The 19,012-nt window shown below is 41.9% G+C and overlaps 1 protein-coding gene across 3 annotated transcripts in view; it reads left to right on the top strand.

Annotated features, from left to right (window-relative positions):
* MYO16 (myosin XVI) overlaps positions 1-19,012 on the top strand; it is a 247,065-nt gene that overhangs the window by 24,028 nt on the left and 204,025 nt on the right. The window contains exon 1 of one of the 3 annotated variants that reach the window (XM_007668660.3): positions 15,938-16,454. The exons of the other annotated variants lie outside the window; for them this stretch is intronic. Coding sequence (XP_007666850.1) covers positions 16,427-16,454 — 28 coding nt within the window. The 5' untranslated portion in view covers positions 15,938-16,426. Of the gene's footprint in view, positions 1-15,937; positions 16,455-19,012 lie in introns of those variants that run through there. 3 annotated transcript variants of the gene reach the window in all.

Here is a 19,012-nt window from a genome sequence, read left to right on the forward strand (position 1 = left end):
GAGTTTTCAGGATAAGGTGCTGAGGCTGACATTTGTGGTTTCAGTAAATATAAATAAGAGTTGCAATGGAAATTACTTTTTTAAAATGTCTTAAATCAAGGTACTGGTCGGGTAGAACCAAGTATCAGAGAGAGATGCTGGTTACACAGATGATTTTTCATGGATGCAATTTCACAGTGTTGACTTTTTGCTCCGTCGAAGACAAAGCCTTTGTCAGTTGTGCAACATGATCTATAGTTCACTTCTAGCTAGGAGAACTATTCCACTTTTGGCACCTTCTGATGAAAATGTTACTAGCAGATAGCACAAAACGTATTCTAATCAGAGAAAATGCTTACATGGTTGGTTTAGGGGTAGAAATGGAAATCAATACCGCAGCAAACTCCCAAATACATGCAATTTTGGCATTTCGACTTTTCACAAATTGAGGATAGTATCAAAAGATCAAAATGTTACTGAAAATGCATATTCTTGTTTGGAAAAACTTGTAAAGGGAATAACAATTATAGATCAGAAATATTATACGGAGAGGATATTACCATCCCTCCACCTTTGAAATTATTACCCTGTGTACATGGTAGCAGAATTCATTTTCAAAACACATTTATTAAACAGGCAGACCTGGCTGTGGGTGGGAAGCAATGTCGAGCTCGCTTTCTGGGATAATTCATAATAAATTATTTATTTGACACCTTCTTTTGAGGAAGCTGATAACAATGGATAGGGTTTGCTTCCTAACTGATATCTCTGCAGTGCTTCTTGGCGGTTCTGAAAAACACGCAAGAAGAGCAAACACAAGATATGAGAAGGCTCTTAAAACTGTAGAAAATGGGCCTGTCAGTAGAGTATCGAATGTAGGTAATCTTAAGAAAATGTATTTTATCAAACCTAATGAATCGGGTGAAAAGAGAAGACGTTATTGTAGGTCTGATCAGTAGAACGTACTTTGATCTGTCTTCATGTTCATTAGTTCCACTTGCAAAGCAGATGAGTGTGATTTATTTACACACTAAAAACCTTTTTTTTTTAAATTCCTTTGGCAAAGACGTCTAAGTCCAGCAATTGTGTGGTTATGGCAGAACACTGGTTAACAATGCCCTCCTACTAGAGCAGCAAAACTGCACTTTTCCACAAGGCAGACGCTAAGTTTAGCCTGGCGTTTTGTAGGCATGCGTATAAAACATTGTCTTTCTCTGACAGCTGTTTGACAAATGCTCAGCCTGGATAATAGGAAGATATTTTGGTTTGGAATCTGCAATGCACATATTGGTCCTTAGGAAGATTTTTTTCAAATATACTATGGGCAGTATGTTAATTCTAAGCCTCAAACAGGCACAAGAATTGAATTAAAAGTGAGCCTTTGAGCAAATTGCATAGTTTGAGAGAGGGAAATCCTCAAAAAAAAAATATATATATAGATAGATATTTAAAATGGACTGATCTTCCATTATCACATTTCAAATTATGAATCAATTTTATTGAAAGCGGTGGAGAAAGTATTGAAAAGAGCATGGGCCTGGGAGTCAGAGAACCCAAGTTCTAATCCTTGCTCTGCCACTTGCTTCTGGGAGACCTTGGACAAATCATTTAATCAGAAGAATTTGAGTCCAAACTGTGTGCAGAGCACTGTATTAAGCACTTGGGAGAATTCCACAAGTTGGATGATGTGACTCCTACCCACAGGGAGCTTTTATCTTCTCTGTTCCTCAGTTTCCTCATCCTTGTGGGCGGGGAATGTCTGTTTATTGTTATATTGTACTCTCCCAAGCGCTTAGTACAGTGCTCTGCACACAGTAACGCTCAATAAATACAACTGAATGAGTGAATAAAATGGGGCTCACTTCTTTCCTCCTTAGACTGTGAGTCCTATGTAGGACAGGGAAGCATCTGACCTGATTATCTTGTATTTGCCACAAGTGCAGGGCTTGGCACAAAGTAAGTGCTTAACAATACCACAGTTACTAGTATTATTACTATTAATAATAACTTCCACTTCAGCACTTCTGCATAGTCTAAGCACTTGGGTACCTGCCCATGGATCTCCACTTAGCACTTAGGTACATAGTTTTATACCCTGTTGCTTCCTAGTACTTGTAATTGATTTTAGTGTCTGTCTTCTGCACTAGACTGTAAACTTCTTGAGGGCAGGGATCTTGTCTCTTGATTCTATTGAGTCTCCAAAGTGCTAATTAAAATGCACATGGTAGATGCTCAGTAAATAGTATGCATTGATGGAGTGACAGAGCTTGATTTCATTAGGGAGATAGATTCATTCATTGAAAATGTTCATTCTGTAAGTGAGAATATTAAGAAAAATTACATGTAAAAACCCCTATTTTTGATTTCATGTTTAACTGTCACTGATTTGGGTGTACAGAGATTTGGCCAATGCTGATAAAGTCCCCCAAAGCCATAACTTCCTAAAAATATAGTTTCAAAGGTTGATCGATTTTCACTATTTTCCACCCCCCCAGAGAAACCACACAACCTTCATTTCAGGAGTCACTGCCTTGGTTATTTCGTCAAGCATATTTTAGTATAAAGAAAGGCAACAATTAATCAAGAAACCCTCTGCTGGAATAAGCTACTCCCTCAGACTTGATTAGGCACTTTTAAAAGCTGCAGTAACTCTTTTCAGGTCACTAATATACCCCCAGGGGATAATTTACACAGTGGCATAAAAATCTCTTCCTATGTATTTATATACTTCAATTTCCGGCCTCATTGTTCACTGCTATTAACATAATCAGGCAAGTGGGGTATTCCCTTTACTGGGAGTGAGGAGAGATCACTTTTTGTGAAGAAATTCAGGCATCTAGTTGGAAGTCTGTGTGGCTGTAATAAAGTGGTTCTTCTTCTAGATTTAGTTTGCTGGTTTTTAAAGGCATGCTTGAATTTAAAACAAGATTTAGTCAGTCACCTATATTTATTAAGTGCTTACTGTGTGTGGAACACTGTACTAAGCACTGGGAAGAGTAAACTGTAACGATATAATAAAATTTAGGCTATGTTGTTGAGAAGCAGCAGACATCAGGGGACCTGGGCTTTAATCCCAGCTATGCACTTGCCCAGTGTGTGAACTTTTCTGTGCCTCAGTTTCCTCATCTGTGAAATGGGGATTGAATACCTCTTCTCCCTCCCTCTTAGACTGTGAGCCCTATGAGGGACAGGGACTGTGTCTGACCTGATTGTCTTGCATCTTCTCCAGTGCTTAGGGCATCACTTGGCACAGAGTAAACTCTTAACAAATACCACAGTGATGATTATTAGAGTTGGGTTAAAGAGCCTGGGTCTCTTGGCTACCAGGCCCTTTCTCTTTCCACGAGGCCACACTGCCTCCCAGGAACTTTTTCTCACTTCATTCAATCAGTCATATTTATTGAACTCTTCCTGTGTGCAAAGCACTGTATTAAGCTCTTGGGAGAGTATAATATAATAACAAACAGACATTCCTGCCCACAACGAGCTCACAGTCTAGAGAGGAGATCACAGGCCTTATAGGCACAGTCCAGACATAATAAGTCTAAAAGTATCTTATTTGTGTCACCTTTGCTCTCTCTTGCACCAGATCCAGTAAGGTGAAATCACTGCCCCATTCCCATTACCCCCAGCATCTCCCATTAACAAAAGCTTGGAATGAAACATTCCAATTCAGATACATTTCAAATATTCCAAACATTTCAAATACACTGGTTCTCTGGGGTTCTTTTGGATGCATGGAACATGTCTGCTAATTCTGTTGTATTGCCCTCTCCCAAGCACATTGTATGTAGCATGTATGTACTCTGCACATTGTAAGTGCTCCAGAAATACCACTGATTGATCGATCGATAGATGTGTTTTTTATTCTGGGAGCAGGAAGATAGTAATGGCAAGTTTTCTAAGCACATTAACTTTTTTGGCTAGATTACTCCACCGCAGTGCAACAGTCAGAAGCCACCTCTGGTGATTTGTCACTCTTTATTGGCCCATCTGGATTCTCAAAAAATCTCTATATCCTCTCATATCAGTAATCAGGTTCTGGTATCTAGTTGTTGGAGACTTGTGGTCAAATTTGATTCCTGGTTATCCTCTCTTAGACTGTGAGCCCCATGTGGGAGCGGGACTGTGTTCATTCTGCCTACAGAGTTTTTACCCCGGTGCCTAGCACAATGCTGGGCACATAATAAGCACCTAACTAATCTACTATAATTTATTATTAAGCTGTAGGCGATTAAAAACTTTTAGAGCATTTATTAAGTGCTGTGGAATTAAAATGGTGAAGAGCATGGGCCTGGGAGTCAGAAGGTCATGGGTTCTAATCAAGGCTCTGCCACTTATCTGTTGTGTGACCTTGGGCAAGTCACTTTGCTTCTCTGTGCCTCAATTACATCATCTGTAAAATGGAGATTGAGACTGCGAACCCAATGAGGGACAGGGACTGTGTCCAACCCGCTTGTATCCACCCCAGCGCTTAGTAAAGTGCCTGGCACACAGTAAGCACTTAACAAGTACCACAGTTATGATTATTTAAAAACTAAGGGATTTCCAACCAATTTCTTTTGCAAACTTAGAAAAACTTGATTGTTTTAGCTGGGAATTCTCTGGTGTGACATTAATATGGAAAGTCCCAGAATAATTTGGCTTCTCGGTTTCCTTTTCACATGCAGCGGTAGCTAGGCAACAAGATTATCAATGCCAGTTGAGGGATTTACCTCCTAGTTCTCTCAGTCATCTGACAATGGAAAAATCATCTAAACATGTATTGATACTTAACATTTTGGACTGTTGAATTCTGTTCATTAAGATTTTACCTCTGGCAGCAAAATGGTAGATTAAATTATCAATGATTGATGAGCTGTATTCTTTCAATAAAATGCAGATTATTAAGTGACCAAACTACTTTTGAAGGTCTAATCACATTCCCTTTTAATCTTATTCTCTCAAATGCTCTTGGTTCTTAAGAGCATTAAGAAGAATTATTCATGTGTGCTAAGAAGCCATTCTAACTCTAGGCTAGCTTCAGTTGTGCTTTAGTCACCGAACCACTCAGGAATTTGCAATTTGCTAAAAGTGACTGCACATGCAGAATTTTCAGAAGCGATGGGTGTCTCTCTGTGTTTCAGAAAGTCTCACCATTCTTGAAGTCATCAGCAGGCCAGGAATAGCATGAAGGGAAAGCGAGGGGGACAAAAGGGAAAGGAAGAAATGAGGACAGAGGATTTAGAGGAGGGCGAGAGAGTGAAAGAGAGGCAAAGACACTAAGGGCGCCAGTCCAAATTTTTCTCTTGGATTACAAAGTTCTTCCTGATCTACTGGGCTCACCTTCTCCTAGTGGATTCTGGTAAATGCCCTGAAACTGAGGGAGGTTTGCAGCAATAGACTTCTTAACCAACCTTCAGTCCCCTTCCATCAAAGTTCTCCCTCCATCAGAGGGATGAACCCTCACACCTGGCTCCCAAAGGCGATGTCATTGGTTTTGTTTTTTTTTTGTCAGAGGTGAATAAGAGCTCGAGTTTTCTCTCCTCCATACTGTTGGATTTTCTTAATGCAAACACTCCAGGGTTTCCAAATCTGATTTGGGTCACAGTAGTAGCATCATGGAAAAATAGTTGTTTTTCTTGGGGGAGGAAAGAGTGTTTTTCCTATAGGAACTTTCTCTTTCACCCTCTCCAACTTTCTTTCCCCAGCCTGGGCCCAAGGGCCATGGTGCAATAGGGCCAGAGGCCAGGGCTGTAACCAGTTTCTGGCTGTGGGAAGACTGAGGGGAAATGAGCTGTGGGTCTTTCTACTGCAAATCTTTTTGTCCCTGCAGTCAATGGAAAGTTCCAGGGATTCAATCAATTGATCATATTTAACTGATTAACTTGTATTTGGCACATCGAAAGTGCTTAGCAAATATTATTATTTAATTGAATATGTCTGCTAATTCTGCTATATTGTACTCTCCCAAGCACTTAGTACAGTGCCATTGATTGAGCACTTACTGTATGCAGAGCACTGCTTGGGAGAGGGCAGTATTACAGAGTTGACAGAAATGTCCCCTGCCCACAGGGTACTCATAATCTAAAGGGGGAGGCAGTCGTTCAACTGTATTTATTGAGTCTTACTGTTCATTCTTTAGTGAGTGCTTCCTGGGTGCAGTGTATTGTATTAAGTGCTTGGGAAAGTACAATATAACAATAAACAGGGACATTCCCTGCCCACAGTGAGCTCACAGTTTAGCACTGTACTAAGCATTTGGGAGAGTATGATACAACAGTGAACAGACACGTTCCATGCGCACAATGAGCTCACAGTCTAGAAGGGTAAGAGCGCTTAAGAAATACCTTTTTCTTTTTTTTAAGTCAATCGTATGGGACACAATCCCTCTCCCACATAGGGCTCACAGTTTAAGTGTCTCTTATTATAGTCTCCCAAGTGCTTAGTACAGTGCTCTGCACACAGTAAGCACTCAAAAAGTATGACTGACTAAGTATGGGGGAGAACAGGTATTTTTTTAATGGAATTTGTTAAACACTAACTATGTGGCAGCTCAAGTCTGTTGTATCGCACTCTCCCAAATGCTTAATACAGTGCTCTGCACATAGAAAGTGCTCAATAAATACTATCGGTCAGTCGATTTGATTGATTCAACAGTTTCACTAAGGGAAACATGCAAGGAAAAAGACAAAACCTAGAGAATGGTGAGCTGAACTTGGGCAGCTGAAAATCAACGGGACACTTTTCAGCGCCCTAGGTGGCCTCTCGAGGCTTAAAAACTAATTAGGGTTAGGGTTTGAGAGGCCTATTCTAGGACACCAGGATACTAAGGAGCTGAGTGGTATCTGACAGAGCGACATTTTAAACTCTGGCTTTCAAATGCCATTTTTGGTATATGCGGTTCTTTTGACATTTTCAAGCTCTCCTTGCCTTTTGCTAAAGCAGGTCAGCTTTCTCTGTGCTGCTCCTACCATCTCACACTCTAGTCTTAAAAAAGAAGTTTACAAATACCATTTAGTATGTTCTGCCGTGCAGCAGGAGTAAATTGGCACCTTGCCAATTAAAGGATGTGCTGCAGGTATTTAATTTGAATAAAACAAGAGCAAATGTCAAGACTAGGGGGAGGTGGATAGAGGTGTGTTTAAAATGACTGACTTAAGAATGTGGATTGACTGACAGTGTGCAGAGCACTGTACTAAAGGCTCAGGAGACTATAATATAACAGACACATTCCCTGCCCACAAGGAGCTTACAGTCTAGAGGAGGTATTTCCATTAATAGAAAGACACTTGGATTCTTGGCCCTTTGTAGGGTATCTCCGAGCACAGTTCTTCTTTAAATGGTGCACACAGGTCTTAGCAGTAGTTTTCGGCCTAATAATGATGGTATTTGTTAAGCGCTTAACTATGTGCCAGGCTTTTAAGCGATATATTAACTTGGAAATTCATGTCGGTAGAGGGCTAGGTCAAAATTAAATCATCCTTCACCTCTAATTGAAATTTAGTTACAAAGATTAGGCACTGGAGAGGCGGGGCGATGTGGGGGAAGCATTAGGTAAAAAATAAATTAGTTTCTATACTTTAGTGGCTGAGACCATGAAGAATAAAATGTAAATTCTGAACCATCCCCAACTTGTCAAGTGTTTTGTCTCTCCTTTTTTATAGCCTCATTAGGTGGGTATCCAACAAGGGACTTAAACAGTTCATTCTACTTATTCCCAGGCGAATCCGAGGCTACTCTTGGCATTAATAATTGTAGGGCTGAGAGGTAACAGCTGTGGTGATGAAATGTCACTGAAGATTGGGACACTGAAAGAGGAAGTGTATTCTTTAGGAAGAGCAGGAAGAGAGGATTGAAATAAAGTTCTTAGCAGTCTTGTTTGTTCACTATATCAAGGTTTTCTTGGCTTAGATATGGTGATCACACAATGACAGGAACATTATCTTCCCTTTGTTATGACAGAGAAATAAAATGGGCAAGCTCTGATTGGGGCTGATATTTATGCACTTGATAAGCCTTTAAGTCCTCAGTATTTTTATTATTATTGTTATAATTATTATTTTTGGCATTGCAGTCCTTTTAGACTATAAGGTTGTGAGAGGCACAAATGTCTTTTTTACTTTTGTGTTGTCCACTCCATAGTGCTTAGTACAGTGCTCTGCACCCAATAAGTGCACAAAAAATACGATCGGTTGATTGACCAATCATTGTGGTCATTGTGGGCAGGGAACATGTCTACCAAGGCTGTTCTGTTGTGCCCTCCTAAACGATTAGTACAGTTCTCTGGAAACAGGAACTGTTCAAAAAATTCACTGATTGATTGATTGATATTTGGAAAGGACAGGGAATGAGGTAGAAATTCTAACTCAGTGTAAGGTTATAGGAGAGCTGATCCATTGGGAATACTGAAATAAAAATTAGACTGGAAGGAAAGGAGAGAGCAATCGCAAGAGAGAAATGAAAAACTCTTTTATATCTTGTTTTGTACAGCAGAGGCAGCTAAAAAATAGCATAATTACTGATGTGTTCTTTGAAAGTGAATTCTGGTTTAACTTATCTCAATATTTCTGGATGGTTGGCAAAAGCGTATTAAAGTTAAATACTAACCCATGCATAATGTAAAGGCCAGCCATGTTGTGTAATTTATAAATGATTAGAAAACATATTGTTTTATGGTCTACCACTTGGAGGAAAGATTGTATTTTCATGACGAAAGGGAGAAGGTAGGATGTGAGGAAATGTAATACTATATGATGACACTAGAGGGAGGGAGATTGGAGAAAGTGTCAGAAAAGAAAGACCCGAATACATATTTTGCCAGGTTTGTTCTTGAATATATAATCCGTTTTTTTCTGAATTGGCTTTAATCAAAAGGTTGAGACTGATTTGACCCAAATGCCTCATTTTTTTCTTTCTTAAAGCTCCTACTGACCCCTTTCCACAAATTCAAAAATAGAGAATGTTGAAAAATGAATTCTTAACTAACTAGATGTTTGCAAAAGCTTGAAAAAGATCAACTAAGAAAAACAGAGTAGACATGTGAAAGTGGAAAGTGAAAAATATATGGATTGAGCTGACAAACAAAGATGAGTAGCAAAAATGAAAACTATACCATTGTTAATCAGCTACTAATTGTGGTGGTTGTTAAGCGCTTACTATGTGACAGGCATTGTACTAAGCACAGGAGTAGATGTAAGATAATCAGGTCAGACACAGTCCCTGTCCCAGGTGGGGTCAGAATATAAAGGGGAGGGGGAACAGGCAATTGATCCCCATTTTACAGAAGAGGAAACAGAGGCACAGATAAGTTAAGTGATTTGCCCAAGGTCACAGAGCAGGCAACTGGAGGTTTTCTGCTTCTCAGACCTGTGCCCATTTTTTTTTGTTGTTGTTTGTAGTATTTAAGGCTTACTATGTGTCAAGCACTGTTTTAAGTGCTGGGGTAATTACAAGTCTATCAGATTGGACACAGTCCTTGACCAACATAGGACTCAGTTCAAGTAAGATATTGAGTAGGGATTTAATCCTCATTTTACAGATAGGTAGATGGAGGCATAGAGAAGCTAAATGACTTGCCCTAGCTCACACAGGAGACAAATGAAACTGGGATTAGAACCCAGGCCCTCTGATTCCCAAGCCCATGCCATTTCCACTAGGCCATGCTTCTGTATGGTACCCAAATGTGCAGTCTTTTGGCTATGAAGAGGATTCTGCCAGTGGAGATTTTTCCCAGGTGTTTGCGATTGAGAAGATCCGGCTGAAAGTTCGTTTATACCGAGGAAGCAAAGACTGTCCTTTCCTTCCCGCCAGTATCGACTCCTTTCAGTTTTCTATTTTGTTCCTTGGTTTCACAATTTCCCCCAAGTTTTAGCCATCCCAGCTCATACTGCTGCATTCCAGGATGGTCAGTCATAACTATTCGCATTGTGTGAGACTTTGTTTCACAATCTCTTTCAAAAGTTTCTCTCCCACTCGTTGTTTCTCTCAGCTCGACTGATCTCGTATCTACTTCAGACTGTACTTTCCAAGTGCTTAGTACAGTGCTCTGCACACAGTAAGTGCTCAATAAATACAATTGAAGGAATGAATGCTCTCCTGCTTAGTACAGTGCTTGTCAAGGTAAGGTTAAGGTTGTCAAGCTTGTCAAGGTTAAGGTAAGCCCTTAACCGACACCACAATCAGTAACTAACAATGGTAAATTTTCACTTTTTTTACTCATCTTTATTTGGTGGGAAGCTTGTGGTGGTTCCCTATCTCTGTTCCACAGGGAACTTCCAGTTACTCATTCAATCATATTTATTAAGTGCTTACTGCGTGCAATGCACTGAACTTAACGCTTAAAGTCAAAGCGAAGTTAGCAGTGCGGCTTTGTAGAAACTCATGCAAGTCAAATGACTTGAAAAGCCAACCTGGCATCTCTTGTCAACCTGCCATCCTTCCTTTTCTGTCTTTGCCGGATAGGACCTTAGGTGATCTTCAGTTTCCACTTGCCCAAAAAAAAGCAGTGGAGAAAATGACCTCTGATTGTCTTCTTCAAGAATTGCAGCCTGCTTGGTTCACCGCCCTTGCCTACCTTTGGTGGTTTAGAAACCTTGACAGATGGCTTTTCTCTGGATGGCTAAGGATGCAGGCAAGTCTACGATGCCCTGAGGAAAGTGGTTGTCATGCCTCACATACCTAACAACAGATGTAAAATAACTGCAAAGTAACAGGAAGTAGGAAGAATTCACCAGAGGGATTTGATAATTGATTGCTTGAATCTGATTCATTCTTCCCAGGTTGAACCCATTTCTACCTCTCGTTAGTTCTTCTCTTGGTCTCCTCTCAGAGATGGCTCTAGTGCATGACAGAAAGAAGTGATTCCACTCTGCGAAGTTCCACGGAGATGTTAAAAAAACAGTCTTCCCCATTTAGGTTTCAGGGTGGGTTTGGGTTATGGTGATCAGCCCCACTCTCCAGAAAACTCATTTTCGTGGGTATTTCAGGCGGAAAATTGTTTTATTGCCCCAGCGAAGTGTCTTTGACCTGGTGCCTTATTTCAGTGGTTATTATATTCCAACATTAGGAACTCTGAGCCCATATAACAAATTAAGCTCTGTCTCATTTTGAAGAGTGACTTTACTGAAGATGAAACCCTAACAGGCATAGAAGCGTGTTGAAGGGGACAGCATGGGCCAGTGAAGATAGTAATTGTGGTACTGTTAAGTGCTTACTATGTACCAAGCACTGTACTAAGCACTTGGTTGGATCCAAGCAAATCAGGTTGGATGCAGTCCCTGTTACATATGGGGCTCACAGTTTTAATCCCCTTTTTACGGACAAGGTAACTGAGGCACAGAGAAGTGAAGTGACTTGCCCAAGGGAATACAGCAACAGTTAAGCAGCAGAACAGGGATTAGAACCCAGATTCTTCTGAATCCCAGGCCCGTGCTCAGTACACTAGACCATGCAGTTTCTCCATTGAAGCTTTGTACTGACAAAGATTTCCACCAGTAATAAGAGTAGTGGTGGCATTTAAGTGCTGACTATGTGCGGCATGCTTTACTGAGCACTGAGGTAGATATGAGATAATCAGGTCGGACACGCTTCGTGCCCCCTGTGGGGCTCGTGGTCTAAAGGCTAGGGAAAACAAGGTATGTAATCCCCATTCTGCATATGAGGAAACTGAGAAAGTCACTGAATTTCTCTGAGTCTCAAATTTGCACATCAGACAAGATGTTGAGACAGGATTGGAATCCAGGTAGAGCTGTGTACCGGAGAATCTGCATTAGCTTCTTGAAGAACCTCAATCATTGATATGTTCACTGAGTGCTATGTGCAAAGCATGGTACTAAGCAATGTTTTTTCTAATGTCATTTGTCAAGTGCTTACTCTGTGCAGGCTACTAAGTTCTGTGTTTGATACAAGCTAATCAGGGTATGCACAGTCCCTGGACTATGTGGGGCTCACAGTTTTAAACCCCATTTTACAAATGAGGTCACTGAGGCCCAGTGAAGTGACTTGCCCAAGTCATACAACAGGCAAGTGCAGAACTGGGATTAGAACCCAGGTCCTTCCGACTCCCAGACCCGAGCTTTATGCACTAGGTCATGCTGCTTCTCATTATTATTAATATATTATAGAATATATTAGTGACATGTATGTAATACATATACATGTATAATATATGATTATATAATATTAATGTTAGTAATTAGAATTTGAAAACTAATCAAAATCAAGGCTGTGAATTAGTCTATTGCATTGATAATAGCAATAATCCCAATCCTAATAATAATGCAGTATGTGTTAAGTGCTTACTATGTGCCAGGCATTGTGGAAGAAACAATACAATGAGATCAGACACACTCCTGGTCCCCTGTGGGGCTCAATCTAACAAGTAGCAAGAACAGATATTTTAATCCCCATTTTATAGATGAGGAAAGATTTAATTCCTTTGTATTCAATTTTAATTCCACTGAATCCTCCACTTAACATGGGGGTTACATTCCTGACAATTTCTGCATGGAAGAAAACTTACAAAAGAGTCTGAATTTTGTTGGGCCGTGCCTTGCCTGCACAACAGCCATCTCTTCTGAGAGCTCAGAAGAGAGCTCATCCTCCAGACTGTAAGCTTGTGATGGGAAGGGAATATGCATGTGTTTGTTGTTGTAATCTCCCAAGCACTTAGTACAGTGTTCTGCACAGAGTAAGTGCTCAAGAAATCCAATTGATTGATTGAAATCGCATCCCAATGTCAGAAGGGTATTTCCTATCCTCGAACAGCTGTATAGCCAAAACTGGGGTTAAAACTCCAGTAGTTGTTCATCCCTCGCCACATGAAGATGTTCCATCAGCTGTGTCCTGATCTTCTCTCATTATAACCCAGCCCACACACTTCACGCCTCCAACATTCACCTACTTACTGTGCCTTGAGCACATCTGTCAACCCCTTGCTCACTCCCTCCTTCCCCTCCCTCCTGTCTGGAACTCCCTCCCCCGCTTCATAGGAAGCAACGTGGCCTAGTGGATAAAGCATGGGTCTGGGAGTCAGAAGGATCTGGGTTCTAGTCCCTTCTCCCCTACTTGTCTGCTGTGTGACCTAGGGCAAGTTAAAGAGCGCGGGCTTTGGAGTCAGGGTTCATGAGTTCGAATCCCAGCTCTGCCACTTGTCAGCTGTGTGACTGTGGGCAAGTCACTTAACTTCTCTGTGCCTCAGTTCCCTCATCTGTAAAATGGGGATTAAGACTGTGAGCCCCACGTGGGACAACCGGATTCCCCTATGTCTACCCCAGCGCTTAGAACAGTGCTCGGCACATAGTAAGCGCTTAACAAATACCAGCATTATTACTTCACTGTTGGTGCCTCAATTATCTCATCTCTAAAGTGGAGATTAAGACGGTGAGCCCTATGTAGAGCAGGGACTGTGTCCAACCAGATTTTGCTTGTATCCACCCCAGCGCCTAGTTCAGTAAGTAGCACACAGTAAACACTTAATGAATACCACAATTATTATTGGTATTATTATTATCCACCAGTACACTACTTCTCTCCATCTTCAAAGCCCTGCTAAAATCACATCTTTCACAGAGAGCCTTCCCTGATTAGAGAAGCAGCATGGCTCATTGGAAAGAGCACGGGCTTTGGAGTCAGAGGTCATGAGTTCGAATCCCAGCTCTGCCACGTGTCAGCTGTGTGACTGTGGGCAAGTCACTTAACTTCTCTGTGCCTCAGTTACCTTATCTGTAAAATGGGGATTAAGACTGTGAGCCCCACGTGGGACAACCGGATTCCCCTGTGTCTACCCCAGCGCTTAGAACAGTGCTCTGCACATAGTAAGCGCTTAACAAATACCAACATTATTATTATTATTATAACCTCTCATGTCCCCATCTCATAAAGTGCTTAGTACAATGCTTTGCACAGTAAGTGCTCAATAAATACAATTGAATGAATTCTCCCTCCCTCTGCGTCTTCTGTGCACTTAAAGCTCCTTGGAATCACCCCACCATGACACTATGTACTTATCCTTATAGCCTTTTGTTTCCTTTTCCTGTAATTGTATTGTTCATAACCCTAGGCTAGATTATAAATTCCTTGAGGGGAGGAAATGTTTCTACCTGCTCTATTGTTGTACAAAATGCACAGTACAGTGCTTTTTAAAGAGCAAACACTCGATAAGTATCAAAGATTGCACTAGTAGTAATAATAGTATTTATTGAGTTCCTACAGTGCTTGGGTAGGTATCCCCAATTTATTAACTCATTATATACTTGCCTGTCTCACTGTGTAGACTCTAAGCTTATTGTGGGCAGGGAATGTGTCTACCAACTCAGCTATATTGTACTCTCTCACGTGCTTAATACAGACCTCTGCACACAGTAAGCTCTCAATAAATACGATTGATTGGTACAAGTAAATAAGGGAATCTATGGATGCTAACCTTTCACAGAAGGCAAACCACTTCCCCACTTGTACAGGCCCTGACACTTTTATAAACAAGTCAAAGGAATAAATACTGTTCTAGCCAAGAGTGCTGCTATGTGTAGCTAACCAATCGGATTCACTTGATAAGAGAGCACGTTCAGAGAAATGACTAGTGCATCCTCTAGGAAACTGAGCTGCAGTAGAGTCCTGCAATCATTTTGTTTTTACACGCCTGCATTTTATAAACCTGTTATCCAATTACCTGCCCCTCAAGTGTCATTGCTGAGGAATCTGGAGCCAATTACTCATCTTGTTTTGCCTTGGAAAGACAGGAAGACCTATGTTTCGATAATGGTGGAGTGTGAGTTTTCAAATCCACTGCAGATCTACCTATGGAATGTCCTTCAATTATTCTGTGACCTGAATGCTGTGAAATTTCAACTTACTGTTTAATGGCCTGAGGGTCTAACTCACTAGGTACCAGCTGGTAGTCACCTGATCCTAATTTCTATCTGTAGATGTTGATAAGCCTATGCCATTTTATATAAGATTCCTTGTTCAATTGTATTTATTGAGCGCTTACTGTGTGCAGAGCACTGTACTCAGTGCTTGGGAAGTACAATTCAGCAACAAATAGGGACAAATGGAGTCAATGACTGCCCACAGTGGGCTCACAGTCTAGAAGGGGGGGGAATAGAAATCACATAATCCTCCCAGTTCTTTTTCCTGAATTCTCATCTAAGAACTAATTTGGTTGTTATTATTATGGTATTTATTAAGTGCTTACTATGTGTCAAGCACTGTTCTAAGCACTGGGGTAATAATAATGATGATGATGGTTTTTGTTAGGCATTTACTATGTGCCAGGTACTGTATAAAGTGCTGTGGTGGGTACAAGCAAATCAAGTTGATCACGCTCCTTGTCCCATGTGGGGCTCCCAGTATCAATCCCAATTTTACGGATGAGGTAACTGAGGCATAGAAAAGGGAAGTGACTTGCCCAAGGTCACAAAGCAGACAAGTGGGGGAACCAGGATTAGAACCCATGACCTTCTGACTCTCCGGCCCGCACTCTTTCCACTAGGCCATGCTGCTTCAAGACACCAGATACAGTAGATACAAGACAGAGTCCCTGCCCTGCAAGGGAGCTCACAATCTACATAGAAGGGAGAAAGGACATCCGATCCCCATTTTATAGTTTAGGAAATCCAGGCCCAGAGAAGCTAAGTGACTTGCCCAAGGTCACACAGCAGGTGATTGGCAGAGCCCGGATCAGAACCCAGGTCCCCTGACTCCCAGCCTTCTTTTAGAAATACCGCTTGATACATTGTTTCTCCCGATAACAACCCATCCTCACATTCTTCGAGCTATCTAAAGGGGCTATTCACTTTTCCCATGTAAGTCTCCCTCAATTCAGGAGCCTGTTAGAACCATCGGGAGAGAGAAAGAGGGAGACCTTAATCTCCGCCTTGCAAAAAAAGCAGAGATGCGGAAAGTTATTTTGAGCCGCTGCTATCAATTTCCTATTCACACAGCAACTGGTGGTGACTAAAAACGTATCGGCTGAGAATCTGGCTCCATTTGGCCGACGGGCAAAAGCAGGCGAATAGGATTTCAGGTCCCTCGTTCTGTCCCTCCAGTCTACCCTCCTCATCAAGCTGAGTTTGCTGCCTGTTCGAAAGCTATTGAAAAGCCATTAACCGGCAGGACTCTGAACGCCGCACTGCAGCTTAGCTGTATACCTCAGCCCTGGAAAAACGAGATCCCAAGTGCACGCCGATTAAACCTTCTTTTTCCCGGACTCGAGGGAATCGGGAAGCCACGATAGCACGTGCAGCAGCCGCGGTTCTGGGACCGTCGCTCTCCACACCGGCGGCTGAATGGCAGTGTGTCCTTAGCTCCGGCAAGATCCTGGGAATGGGAGATTCATTAAATAATGCAGCCTGAGGTAAACCGGATACCTGAGCAGGAGCACTAAATAATACATTTTCCGGGGCCGGCTGTCAGAGCGGGAGAGAATGCTCAAACCTGTGGCGAGCCTGTTGCCGGAGATGGAAAAATGTCTCACTATCATTTTATCAAATGCTGTAAGTAACCCTAATTTCTCAGTCACACTGTTACCGTCCTTTGTTAGTTTCTCATTTTGGAAAGGGATGAATGACGGTGCGGATTCAGAGAAGCTTATCCAGGCTACGGAGACAGATTTCTTTTCTTCGGGATCTGAATGACTTGAGTGTGTTTCGAAGTGTCCTACCTTTAAAGGCAATGTCAGCATTTAAAAACAACAGCAAAATTCCTCGCTTGTCTTAGAAAAGTCCTTGGGAGATTGTGCAAGGACAGCTGCCTATCATTTTAGGTGCAGAAGCTAGAATGTGATGAAGTATAACATATAGGAGCAGGATCCTGTATTTCTCCAAATGCGTTTCAGCTTCTGTTGAGAAGTAGTTTGGTGTCTTGCAGGGAGTGGGGTGCATTAGAACAGTTATCACCCAAGTTTGATTTTTCTTCGGATTTTCCCTGATCATAAACTTTTCACCTTGGAACAGTCACCTTGCCGGTTAAACGACCGAACGTGGCATCTGCTTGCTGATTCTTGGGCGTTAATTTCTGCCAGTCGATTTCTGTGGTGTTGTACACCATTTTGGAGATGGGAGAATTATCTGATTGTCCATCGAGGGTATTTTCAGTTTCAAAGTTGACTAATGAATGTCTGAGCTATGTAGTCACCTCATTTTTTTGCCATAAAATTCTAGTCATGATTGGGGGTCGGCGGGGGGAGAGACATCGCATGACTCGCTTTTCCTCGTTTTCCTGTGTTCCCAGAAATAGTTCATCAGATGTAGGTTTTTGATGCTGAGGCACTTTTAGAACTTCTACCCTTTAACATTGATGTCAAGGTCTTAAAGGAACAGATGCCGAGTTGCTGAAAGAGATTTACTGCTGAATTACCATGACTCGAGATGAGTGTACCAAATGCTATTAAAAAGAAATGTTTTAAAAGGGACACATCAATATTATGTAGAGAATATATATATATAATTTTTTCTGGACTAAGCCTGGTTGTTATGGAAAGTGGAAAGACATTTTGTGAATTGTGTCTGCAGTGGGGGCTTTAAAATGCTACTCTGCACCCAGTAAGGACTGAGGAAATACCGTTGATTGATCAATTGAACCCTCTAATAATGCCTACATCTGGCTACAGCCACGAGAAACCTGATTTTCCAGTGTATTTTTCCAGTGCTTCTACTTGCAGAGAATCAGCATCGCTTAGTGGATAGAGCATGAGTCTGGGGGACAGAACGAACTGGGTTCTAATCCTGGCTCTGCCACTTGCCTGCTGAGCAACATTGGGCGAGTCGCTTCACTTCTCTGTGGCTGAGTTTCCTCATCAGTAAAATGGGGAATGAGAAAGTGAACCCCATGTGGGACAGGGACGGGGTCTAACCAGATTCGCTTATTTAGCCCGGGCGCTTAGCACAGTACCTGGCACGTAGTAAGTGCTCAACAAATACCTCAATAATAACTGCCAAAAATCTGTCTGGATTTTGGGCATGAGGCTTTAATCACCGAACACTGGGATTTGATAACATATGGGAACACTGTGAAAACCTGGGAGTGCCAAAACCCTTTTCACCTTTAGAAGTACAAGGAAGAAAACAGAGTTTTGCCTTGCCATTGGTCTAGTGAAAAGAGCAGTGCTGAGGGAATCTGTGGTTCTGGGTTCTAGGCCCATTCCACAAATAGAGGAACTCCCACCCAGGCTATGCTAAATTGTAAATTGGATCCTAAAGTGCTCGAGAAGCAGTGTGGCCTAGTGGGAAAGAGGCCAGACCTGGTTATTGGTGGGCTTGGGTTCTGAACCCACCTCCGCCACCTGCCTGCTGCGTGAACTTGGGTGAGTGACTTCACTTCTCTGGGCCTCAGTTTCCTCATCTGTGATACGGGAATTCAAGACTTGTCTTCTTTCCTTCTGCGAGCTCTATTTAGGACAGGGCCTAGGTCAAACCTGTTTGTCTTGTATAGGCTCCCATGCTTGGCATAGTAAGCTCTTCACAGGTACCACAAGTGTAATTATTATTGAAGGTCAGAAGAAGAGTCTTCAGACTCTTGTAATGTACTCTCCAACTACTCCAACCACGCTCCGAAGCAGCATGGGCATTGGGAAAAACCCTGGGCTTGGGAGTCAGAGGTCATGGGTTTGAATCCTGCCTCTGCCACTTGTCAACTGTGTGATTGTGGGCAAGTCACTTAACTTCTCTGTGCCTGTTACCTCATCTGGAAAATGGGGATTAACTGTGAGCCTCACGTGGGATAACCTGATTACCCTGTATCTACCCCAGCGCTTAGAACAGTGCTCTGCACATAGCGATTAACAAATACCAACATTATTATTATTATTATTACTTAGTACAGCAGAGTGGCTCAGTGGGTAGAGCACAGGCCTTGGAGTCAGAAGGACCTGGGTTCTACTCCCACCTCCACCATGTGTCCTCTGTTGAGCACTTAGTATAGTGCTCTGCACATAGTAAGTGCTCAATAAATACCATTGATTTTATTGCTTTGTGAACTTGGGCAAGTCACTTCACTTCTGTGGGCCTCAGTTACCTCTTCTGGAAAATGGGGATTAAGAGCGTGAGCTTCACGT

Source organism: Ornithorhynchus anatinus, chromosome 20 (genome assembly GCF_004115215.2).
Source record: "Ornithorhynchus anatinus isolate Pmale09 chromosome 20, mOrnAna1.pri.v4, whole genome shotgun sequence".
In the NCBI taxonomy this organism is placed as follows: Eukaryota; Metazoa; Chordata; class Mammalia; order Monotremata; family Ornithorhynchidae; genus Ornithorhynchus; species Ornithorhynchus anatinus.